Source organism: Pectinophora gossypiella, chromosome 15 (genome assembly GCF_024362695.1).
Source record: "Pectinophora gossypiella chromosome 15, ilPecGoss1.1, whole genome shotgun sequence".
NCBI lineage: Eukaryota > Metazoa > Arthropoda > Insecta > Lepidoptera > Gelechiidae > Pectinophora > Pectinophora gossypiella.
In genome coordinates, this window is record NC_065418.1 from 8,646,203 (window position 1) to 8,658,838 (window position 12,636).

General features: G+C 37.5%; 1 protein-coding gene across 1 annotated transcript; it reads right to left on the reverse strand.

The window, feature by feature from the left end:
• Positions 1-9,075: 9,075 nt before the first annotated feature.
• Positions 9,076-11,874, reverse strand: LOC126373470 (uncharacterized). The gene is made up of 2 exons (XM_050019628.1): positions 11,830-11,874; positions 9,076-11,310 (listed from the first exon to the last, which is right to left on the reverse strand). The coding sequence occupies exons 1-2, from the start codon at positions 11,872-11,874 to the stop codon at positions 9,076-9,078; spliced, it is 2,280 nt and encodes a 759-aa protein (XP_049875585.1).
• Positions 11,875-12,636: the final 762 nt, after the last annotated feature.

Consider the following 12,636-nt stretch of genomic DNA (forward strand, 5'->3'; position numbering starts at 1 on the left):
GTAAAGACGTCTCCCATCTTCTTATAATATGTACAACTTACTATCGTTGCTCACGCTCATTCAATGTTTCCCAGCAATTTGTATCATATTCATATTCGTTTTAATTATAATTTCAATGTATATTTCTGTACGTAGTTTCAATTACAATGCCAATGGTAATATAAAGTAAATGAAATTAAAATTACAATAAATTAAATACAATTCAATTGACGTGTACGAATTTCATAAATGACTGCAATTTGCAACATAAGTAATTTATAATAACTAAGAAAAATATTTGTCAACATAAATTTTACGTACTGAAATAGCTCTGCGTGGAAGTATCTACTTACATTTAAACTATAAAGTTAATAAAAAGTAATGCTTTAATACTATTAAACATTATATGTACTTAGCTGTTTTCTATTTATATTTACTACACCTTTACATATATCTTAAGGAGACGACACCTGTTCGAGGCTTGTAAGCTTTCTTAACCTGTCACAAGTTACCTACTGTGAATCTGTCGGCAACCCTTTTACATTCTTATACTATAAATATAGTATGGAAGGTGTTCAAGTCACTTAAAGGCTAACTCGGCTTAACGACTACAGGGTTCACTACGATTTTATATGCTTTCCAAAGCTAAGAGCAAATTAAATTGTTAACTACGCTACAGGTTTAGTGTAGTTACAATGCGGCATATGTGCGTAATGTCAACAAAATGTCCAATAGCGATAAAAATAATCCCCAAAAGAAGAGAGTAGCTTTAGTAGCTTACCTAGATAGCACAGTAGTGCTCCAGAGCACTCATAAACTAGGAATAAACTTGTATCTTGGGAGACAGTAGAATTGCGTCAACGTGGCATTTTTAACCCCAAGTTATTAAGATAACCGATCCAGACAATCGGAACTTATCAAAGCTCATGCCACATAAACCCAGCCGGTAATAATTCTGCGGTCTATCGACAAGTTATAATTTATCTAAGCACCAGTTACCAGTTACATATAAGAGGGTTTAAGTACAGGAACACAATTAACAACTTCTAGTTCTATGATACGCACATCCTGTTCTGATTGCGTAATGAATCACTGAGACATTTTCCCGATGTTTTCCTTCATCGACGCCGTTTAACATTTTATACACACTGCTAACCCCTGCGTATTGACTAAGGTTTTTTTTTTCAATCTTTATAAGTAAACATGTTAAAAAAACGGTAAGAACACTGAGACTCCGTGAGAAAGGGATAACTCTAAGGACATCACTTGATGTAAAGACGTTGCTTCTATGCTAGACTGTAAGCGGTATGCAGTATGCAATATTTTAAATTTGTCAGAAAATAAATTTAAAGCTCACGTGAAGCTTACTTTATGTAAAAAAGCTTATTGTAAGATAAATGATTACCTAAATGATAAAAATGTCTGGTACTGAATTTGTTCCTCTAGTTATTAAATAACTTGTAATGTAGGTACCCTCATTGATTTAAAAGATGTGTTGCTGTTGTTGTCATTTCTTCTCCTCAGCCATAACACCTTGCGAAATGACGTAAATTCAAAAATGTTACATTGGCCTTCAACAAGTTTATCCATGATAATTACGTTGAATAAATGATTCTGATTTCTGATTTCGCGGATAAACGTATTTTTATGCGGATAAAAACATAGTATACGATTGTGCTCGTTCTAACATGATGGACTAAATGTTATGATCGATAAGCTAACCTTCACTATAAGATTCATCAAAATCCATCTTAGGACTCCGTATCAATAGTGCCTGCATATTGTCCTTGATCAATTGCTCTGCCTACTCCTTCATCGCGTGAGTTTATGTACGTATGTGTATGTAGGTATGTATGTAAGTAAAAAGAATGTTCCTGTAATATCTAAGACTTATTGGTTCCTTTTCTAACAAGTAGGTTATTTATTATTGAGCCGCCACAGACGCCTGCTGGCCACAAACCTCTAGTAATAACTGGACTGGATACATTCAATAGAATATTATGAACTACGCTACTTACTTCCATTGCGCTGCTCCGCTGCGGATTTGTCAAAAAACAAGCAAATGCTCTAACTTCATGCGATCAGAAATCGAAGCTAGAAAATCGGTTTGGTGATCGAGTCGTTAAGCCATTTCACCACAGACACAAATTAAGCTTATAGCAAATTATGACTCGGGCTGATTAATGAATGGTCGTTTAATAGGATTTATATTATATGCTTCTAGGTGTGTATCATTATGCTGCCATCTATACTTAAAGCCAAGTCAAAGTCCTTCGCCGGGTCGAAAGTTCCAACGACGGCTATTAACCCCTGCGTATAACAAGGTAACATAATATCTTGTAATGAAAATAAGCAGTAAAATAAGATCCATAATTCTTTCAGTTAAAGGTCAAACCTACTCTCCAGGCTCCGTTACCATGCTGGGTGACTGTAGACAAATGTTAAAAGGACCAGCTAATACATAAAATAACATAAACAACCAAACGACCCACTGCTGAGCAATAGTACTATCAAGTTCAATGAACCCATCTCTCGTTTGGTTGTCAATAGATACTTTTTGTACAGTTACTTAAGGAGTGGAATTCTCTACCGTCTTCTGTATTTCCAAATGCATACAACCCGGGAGCTTTCAAGGCCAGAGTGAACAGGCACCTTCTGGGCGAGCGAGCTCCATCTTAGGCCTCGTCAATGCCTTCGGGCAAGTCTGGGGGTCTGGGGCCAAGAGCAAACCCATCAAAGGTTAATAAATAAAACTAATGTACTACTACTATAGATTACGACCTCCGTGGTCTAGTGGTTGGGCGTTGTGCTCACGATCCGGAAGTCCCGGGTTCTAATCCCGGTGGGAACAAATCACAGGTCAGCGGCCTATGGCGGCTCAATAATAACCCTGAGACCAGGGTTGATGGGGTTGGTAATCCACCTCACAACCCATACGATAGGAGACTATAGATTTTCATTTGTGTATTTTAACGCCTGCGTAAAGTAACACCGCATTTGCCATCACGTGTCGGTTCACGGATGCAGATGAGGTGAAAGGCAACAACCACATTTCTGTTCTAAGGCAACTACTAACGCCTTGCCGAACTTTAACACGCGCATTTTTATTTCGTAGATGTAATAATTTGTCGTTATATCGTAGGAGCAACGGTTAGAACTGTGAAGAAGTCTTCTTCTTCTTATCGTGTTGGTTGTGGGGTGGAATTACAACGTCATCAACCCTGGTGTCATGGTTATTACTGAGCCGCTAAATACCCCTGTCATGGCTCATATAACGACTACATACTTACATCAGTAAGTAGTAACCGGGACCAACGAAGAAGTTAGCCTAGCTTTTACAGTTCTATGTCTAAACTGGGGTTTTAGCCGAGTTGTAATTATGACAGCTGACAGTGATAAAAATGGGCTTAAATTGGCTTGCCATCTAATTTGACAAGTCACCCGCGGTCAAATCTGGTTCCTAGTACTAGCAAACCTAGTAAAATTAGCAGGCTTGTTTTTGTCACTGCTTACTTCGGTGGGAAAAAGGCGTGAGTTATGTATGTATGTAACTTTTTCGAATCATTCAATGTCTAGATACGTCACGTCTGTGCCAGTGTAAGTAATTAATAAGAATTTTGCAAATAGAAAAAAAAAACACAATTTATCAGTGATAATACCTATCACGATATCGATTCGGAACTACCGACTATAGCATTTCCTACGGATATCTGTACTTAAACACAAAAATCATGTGTAACACTGTATAACAAGACAATACATCAGTTTCACGTCGCATTATAATCAAGTATTAACCAAATGATTTAACGAAAAAGTACATACAAAGTTGAATTCACGCTACTTAGCCAGTTAGCTAGATATATCATAATAATCGGAAAATAACTTATAATCAGGTACTTTCGCACTATATAGGAGTGCTTAGATATATACCTACCTAGATATATGTGGGAATGTCAAAGGTATACCTATACCTTTGCCCACACTTATCTACTATATCTACTGTAAATCTTAAATTCCGACATGCCACCAATAGCAGACGATAAACGTAGTTAAAAGTTAAAGTTTTTGTTTCCAAACAAACATATAACGAAACATAAACAGCCTATATACGTCCCACTGCTGGGCACAGGTCCCCCCTCCACCAACCGGAAGAAGTATGGAGCGTACTCCACCACGCTGCTCCAGTGCGGGATATAACGAAAATAAAGGATTTTTTGAATCATAATTTTCTTTGCTATCCGTCGGTAACAGCTGTATGTAGCGGTCATAATACCAGCTTACCAGTCAAGCTTGCATCGTAGCTCTTCCTGATTCCTGAGAGGGCCGGAAAACGCGGAAACTGGTGGAAACGAGAGTGAAACTATCTCACCAGCCTAACCCAACCTAACCCAACCCAGCCTCCGTCATCGGGTAACGAGTCACTCTTCATTTGTAACCGCCACTTTTTATCGCCTCGCATCCATAATCAAATTTTCCGGGTTGTGACGATTATTAATAGACAGGAAATTCTTTGTGCGGGTCTGTTCCTTACTTAACGTTAATAATTGTGTGAAATGACGCGTGTGTGACCCTAAATAAAAGGCGGGGTAGGAAATATTAGGAAGCTATGACGTCAGAATATTATGACCAATAACCATACTCATAAATAAGACACATGTACTATAATTACGGTAATGTTTTCCAACATTTCTTTAGTTACCTTTCCACTTATAGACTGCCACTGATAACTACGTTGTTATTACCATTGTAATGCAGAATTTTCTAAAAACTATAGCAATTTTGTTTTTCGTCTAAGAAATATGTTTGGATAGATACTCAGTCCTTTATGTTATATTGTGTGCAAACATAAGTTTTCATCATTTATAAACGAGGAGCATGACACTCTCATGACACTTTTAATTTGAATTAGGTACTATTATTACTAAAACCAGTTACTAAGCTTTTGAAGCTTTTATAAACAGATATACAAACGCCATCTAGTAACTGGAGATGGAACTTTTAAACCTCTCGCTTTACAAGCTTAGTAACTTTTCTACTCATGTGCCATTCTTTTCACACATGAAATAACTTTGTAATGTAAGCTAGTAACAAGTATGTGTAGCTTCTAATTATCTCCACAATTCCAATTGAATTACGCTACAGTCATAAATATGCCAGTATTGTTTAGCTTCGACCAATAAATCTTTACCAACACAATTAACGCATTTACATGTACTGAAATGCACTCGATGTTTCGATAGGAGTTCAATTCCAAAGCAATTTATATTGTTGATTTAGATTAATGTTCTTTAAGCTCTAGCCGATTCAGATAATTATAATCTGTCTTGCATCGCGCATGCGTGATGAGCGAACCAGCGTAAACTTGTGATCGATGGTGAAATTATGCGACATATAATATACCTATCATTTGCCTTGATCATACTTACGGTCATGCACGATGTATTCTGGAGGTGATACTTGCTACCTACCTAATGTGCAGATTGCTCTTAATAAATACATACGTTATACGTGATAAATTGAACGATCTCTGTCTTCATGTCAAGATAATGTATTAAAACACATACATACACAAACTCATGCCCGCAATCCCTAATGGGATGGGCAGAGCCATAAGTAATCAAAAGACAACACTGTTGATACGAAGTCCTTAGAATGATGTGATGAAGCTTATTGTGACAAAGAATCTGCGTGGCTTCAAGCAAGTTAAGAAGGACACAATCCTTCTTTCCCGTCTTTACGACATGCCCAGGAAGACAAGCAGCTAAACGTGTTCTATGTTTTTTTTATTCGCTTCCAGAAAAACAAAGACCATAACAGCTTTAACTACTTGGCCGGACAAATGGGGAGCGCTGACCGCTCTTACCCGGTACCTAAATAAAAATCCATTTAACAATTCTTTATGCTCCAAAGAGACACCAAAATAGATGTTTTTTTTTAATTATATTTAGTACTAGCTTTTGCCCGCGACTTCGTCCGCGTGGCGTGTTATATAAGAGAGAGATCTTTGTGTGTGTGGGAGTGCATACTTATGCAGTTTAGATTTTTTCATACAATTTTTTTCCCAATTTTTCAAAATACAACCAAAAATAAACTTTATATTTACTAAGGTATGCATGCATGCTAGATTGAATTAATTGATTGAATTGATTTTTTTTTTATTTATTGTTCATTGAGTTTTAATTTTAATACACACTTCCTCTCTTCCCTTCAACGTTGCTGTACAGGGTCCATGTTTTAGTTCCTATGCCTATGTAACACCCCATTGTACTACATGGAATGCAATAAATAATTTAATTGAATTGAAAACATCTATCTTACGCGGTTTCGATTTTTTCATACAAATGTTTTTTTCCCGCTAACTCCCGTTTCCGTGGGAATTTTGCAATATCCTGTTGCAACTAAGCTTTAAGTTAACTAAGGTACCTGCATGCCAAATTTCAAGCGTCTAACTTAAGCGGTTTAGATTTTTCATACAAAAGGATTTTCCCGCTAATTTCCGTTCCCGTGGGAATTCCGGGAATTCCTTTCTTAGTGCACCTCTACGGTACCTAAGCTATGTCCCTTCCAAATTTCAAATGCCTACATTTAGCCGTTCAGGCTATGCGTTGATATGTCAGTCACTGAGTCAGTCAGTTTCTCCTTTTATTTAGATTTGATTTTTTCATACAAATGTTTTTTCCCGCTAACTACCGTTCCCGTGGGAATTTTGTAATATCCTGTTGCAACTAAGCTTTAAGTTTACTAAAGTACCTGCATGCCAAATTTCAAACGTCTAACTTGAGTGGTTTAGATTTTTCATACAAAAGGATTTTCCCGCTAATTCCCGTTCCCGTGGAAATTTCGGGAATTCCTTTTTTAGTGCACCTCTACGGTATCTAAGGTACCTGCGAGCCAAATTTCAAACATCTAACTTGAATGGTTTAGATTTTTCATACAAAAGGATTTTCCCGTTAATTCCTTTCTTAGTGCACCTCCACGGTACCTAAGGTACCTGCATGACAAATTTCAAACCTCTAACTTGAGTGGTTTAGATTTTTCATACAAAAGGATTTTCCCGCTAATTTCCGTTCCCGTGGAAATTTCGGGAATTCCTTTCTTAGTGTACCTCTACGGTATCTAAGGTACCTGCATGCCAAATTTCAAACGTCTAACTTGAGTGGTTTAGATTTTTCATACAAAAGGATTTTCCCGCTAATTCCCGTTCTCGTAGGAATTTCGGGAATTCCTTTCTTAATGCACCTCTACGGTACCTAAGGTACCTGCATGCCTGATTTCAAACGTCTAACTTGAGTGGTTTAGATTTTTCATACAAAAGGATTATCCCGCTAATTCCCGTTCTCGTGGGAATTTCGGGAATTCCTTTCTTAGTGCACCTCTACGGTACCTAAGGTATCTGCATGCCAAATTTCAAACGTCTAACTTGAGTGGTTTAGATTTTTCATACAAAAGGATTTTCCCGCTAATTCCCGTTTCCGTAGGAATTTCGGGAATTCCTTTCTTAGTGCACCTCTACGGTATCTAAGGTACCTGCATGCCAAATTTCAAACGTCTAACTTGAGTGGTTTAGATTTTTCATACAAAAGGATTTTCCCGCTAATTCCCGTTCCCGTAGGAATTTCGGGAATTCCTTTCTTAGTGCACCTCTACGATATCTAAGGTACCTGCATGCCAAATTTCAAACGTCTAACTTGAGTGGTTTAGATTTTTCATACAAAAGGATTTCCCTTCACTACTCTGCTCCTATTGATTGTAGCGTGATGAAAAGTATACTATAACCTGTCCAGGAGTGTGAAGAATAATTGTACCAAGTTTCATTAAAATCTGTCCAGTAGTTTTTGTTTCTATAAGGAACATACAGACAGACAGACAGACAGACAGACAAAAATTTTACTGATTGCATTTTTGGCATCAGTATCGACCACTTATCACCCCCTGATAGTTATTTTGAAAAAATATTTATTGTACAGAATTGACCTCTCTACAGATTTATTATAAGTATAGATTACTATGGTGCTAATTCCTGTAAACACCATCTAATTTTATTTTAAGTAACACACGTCAATTTTAAGCACAAATCTAAAACAACCGTCTAAAATTTTACATTGGCCAATAACCCGACCGAATTATATTGACAGCACACGTCAAATGGTTTGCATACCAGCGAGATACCTTTTTGATTCGCCCGGGTTATTCATTCATTTACTCATTCTTCCTAAAATTAAGAGCTGTCAATCATCCGTCCCTTTCCTTTTCGACGGATAAGAAAATGACAGGTATAACTTAAAGTAAAATTAGGAGGTGTCTGCAGGAATCGGGGCCATTGAATAACCTTTAAACAGAGAAACGATCTAGTAAATTACCTACATAATAAGTATAATCTAGTATCGGATTTGAAGATGCGTAACATCAATAGGAAATCGAAGGATTAGCTCCACTAACCAGCTAACTATCCGGCGTAGATAATGTCACGAAATACGATACATAATTAACAGTAATTCTAGCGGGCTAAAACATTAATGACCTTAATTTGAACTTCTATGGTATCCTCTAGGCAGCTAAAAAAGATAAAACAGTCGTAAATAAACAGTTTAGTGATAACATTTCCATGCAGATTCATAATTTATTGTACTTCTCTCTACATAAAGTCTTACCTAGAATATTGCACATAGAGACAGCCATATTGTTTCACAACAAAAATAACAAAATTTAAATAACAATTCAACAATAACAATGCCTAACCAAACATTAAGATGCTTTAAACAATATGTTGTTATTTCAAAAATGTAACAATGTTTATGTTTTATGTAGGTCAGGTGTATTTTTTATAGTAAGTACTAATAAACGAATTACACATATTGGTAACTGCTGAAATAAATTAAATAGATACAGAATCAGAATCAATAAAAATAAATCATTAATCATAGTTTTGTTGGTTGTAGATGATGTTATTACAAAAAGATTTAAGCAAAGCTTTTATGTAGTTTCTATTACGTATTCAATTGTTACGTAAGTTCGACATATGTATGTAAATACTACTTACACTATATTTACAAGAGTATTTACCAACCTATTAGGATTTCACTTAGAAATAATCAATTACGAAGACGATGACGGTGGCTTTTTCTTCTCATTTCTTTCGTTTTTCCTCGACGACAGCGTGTCTGCCTTGCTGTCTGGTTTAACCATGCGTTTCGGATGTGCGTGATAGTTCCAAGGATACGACGACGGTTTTTGTTTACTTACTGGAGGACTGTAATGAGCTCCCGCTGTATATTCCTCTTCAGGATTATACTGACTTTGTGACCCTAAATATGACGATGATAACGAATGTGAATTCACGTATGACACTTTCTCATTAGTTGGCCGCCTCAACACCGTCTGAGGAACCATAATTTTGTACTGTGAGTGGTACTTCATTGTTGGCACTGGTGTTACGTAACTAACGGACTGAACCATCTCTGTGTTCTGTGGCCTCTTGTAACTAAGAGGCAACACAGTAGCTAACGTGTGATCTTTACTTGGATAGTTTTCAGATAGAACCAAACTCTCACTACCAGAGTGTTCATTAGCAACATTTTGGTATACATAACTCTGTGATACACCTGGTTTGTGTCCAGTAGCACCTCTAGAGTATACAGCGATAGTGTCCTTTTGATCAGGTTGTTCGTACTGTATCTGCACAGAGGGGGATGATCCGTGAACTGATAAAGGTACCTTTGTGGGGCTGTAGTCAGGAGTCTCAACCTCATTACTGTGTTCGTAATTTGGAGTGGCTGAAGTAACAGTTTCATAACTAGAAGTAACTGATTGCGGTTGCTCGTATTGTTGAGCGCTGTGAGATTGCGGAGTTTCATATTCGGCAGAAGTCGCTTCTTCTTCACTAGAAGGCTGACGGTATTCCACTTGGCTGTTGGTGTCATGTAAGCTCGCTTGCTGGGCACTAGTATGCTGTTCTTCGGCAGGCTGTTGGTATTGTGGTTGAGAGTAATAGCTCTGCGCTTGTGGTGATGATTGCGAAACATATCTATACCGATAAACATATTGCGGTTGTTGCGATGGTTGTTGATAGAGCGATGCCTGCGGCCGCATTACATAGTAGTGTTGGCGAGTGTACCCTGACGGATATTTGGCCATTACGGGTTGAACTGCAGAATATTGCACACCGGAATAATCAGCATTAGTGTAAGACGGCTGCACATAAGGACTGGCGTAGTGTTGAGGCTCGTAATTGGATACAGGCGCGGGTGCACTTTCAGTATGTGATGACAGTGATGAACTAGGATAAGCCATCACTTTAGGGGCAAAAGGATAACCAATCTTTTTAAAGTATTGGTTCACTAAGTCTTGCAAGTTGACATGGTTTAAGTACTGAGATAGTGGATAGTTCTGTGGTAAATTTGCGTACAGCTCTGCTGAAGGGTTTTTGATATAAGAGCTTGGTACTCTTAAAACCAAAACCGGGACTACTCTCTGTTCTAACTTGGCGCCATGCGGACGTAAATGATCTTGAGTTAATCCAGCACTTTGGTAAGCAGGATTGTTAAGAAGTTGTGAGGAATCAACAAGGTAATTAGACATTACTTTTGGGAATTGACCACTAAGACCGGAGAATTGTTCGCCGTTATAAGTAGTGTACAACGTTGATGGAGGTGAGGATGAATGAGAGTCACTGGCTGGATACGGCGGTGGGGGTGACTCCACCCCCTGTACATTCTCGTATTTTGTCTTCAACTGTATAGCTGGCTTTTGATAATTGTAAGATGTAATTTCTTCTTCCTTAGTTGGTACTAGTTCGTACGCCTGAGACGGCGTAATTTCTACATTTGGTGATATTTTTGTGGTTTGTCCAGAACTCTGTTGATATCCTAAATGCGAACTTGATGGGCCAGCCGGAGGTATGTCTTCTTGCGAATATGGGTAAATCATGAATTTGCCCTGAGTTTGTGCAGGTTTCCCAAAATAGGAATAAGTGTATCCGTTATTGGTTCGGTACCCATATCCGAGATTAGCATCAATAGTTCTCTTCCCTTTGTTAGATTTCGTATCTGTGTCGTTAACAATTTCTATAGCTATGACAGCCGGGAAAGGTAATTTGGCACCAGGATTGGATTTTGAATCATGTTCTTTTTCAGATGATTTTTCATCTTCATCTTTATTTTCTACAGGTACTTCGGATTTAATTCCAAACTTAGTTTCGACTTCTCTTAAGAATTTTCGCTCTTCATCTGTGAGGCTTGAATTGCTATCTTTGAGTTTAGGTTTCACTTCTGGTTTGTACTTCTTGGGTTCGGGATCAGCGCAGATTGTTGTAAACACTGCACAGAGCAGCACCTGAAATTGAAATAAAGGAAAATATTTATTTTGAAAAAAAAAACAGTACCTTCAGATAAGGACATCTCATACCACATTCTATGTATTTAAATTCTGCTCAGTACTACGTGCTAAAGATAATTTAAAGAGATTTCTAAACAGCAACGGCTAGCGAGTATGAAATGGATGATGTTTCCAAACGAAATGTGTATTACGGCTCATTTACTAGTTGCGTGTCTGTCTGTATGCGCTCATGTGTAATAGTGAGCACTCTCTACGCTGGACGGTAATTAGGTAACATACATAACATAGTTTGCTCCTCACAATTCTGTACGATTGGGTTTAAGTTGGGAAATCTGTCCTCATGGCGCAATTTGTGAATTTGTGATCATGTGACGCATTATTGCACTTGTGCAAAAAGTCCACAGTTATATCATACGTAATATTGTGAAGGTTGTAATAAAACATCCATTTGTCGTACTCGTGTCGCCGACATTAGAGTTCGCTTGAGCAATGCGTCTTCATTTTATGTCATAGTACGCGTTCGTATCGACTTCTAGGATCTGGCTTGTAACCAAAGGCCATTATTAAAATTTATGTTCGCGCATCTGGTATCGCGCTGGGGATCGTCCTTACGTAATGAGGTGATTTTCTCGGCGCAAGCGCAAGCGACCCGCCGCCGCTTTCCACGACCCGGGGTCTGCCTGACGACTCACATAATTTACTGATGTTTTGCTTTATAGAATGATTATGTTCACATTATGCAATATAGCTCTAATGGTGTTAATGATAAAATGTGTTATTAGCTATTGAAATCTTATCAGTCCTCACATGACAAATCAAATCAATATAATTTATTCAACGTAATAATAAAAGATAAAGCTGGTCTAGAGTCTTTTTTTCCTATTATTCTACGTCATTAATATAATATAAGGTTACCTACCTATAGTTATAACTGAAAATATGAGTAATTTACTCTATATATAATTAAGTACTTATAGAGAGATATTTTATAGAGACACTAGCTTTTGCCCGCGACTTCGTCCGCGTGGCGTGTTATAAGAGAGAGATCTTTGTGTGTGTGGGAGTGCATATCAAATTTCAAGCATCTAACTTATGCAGTTTAGATTTTTTCATACAGTTTTTTTCCCAATAACTCCCATTTTTCAAATACAGCCAAAAATAAACTTTATATTTACTAAGGTATGCATACATGCTAGATTGAATCAATTGATTGAATTGTTTTTTTTTTAATTGGTTGTTCATTGAGTTTTAATTTTAATACACACTTCCTCTCTTCCCTTCAACGTTGCTGTGCCCTACAGGGTCCATGTTTTAGTTCCTATG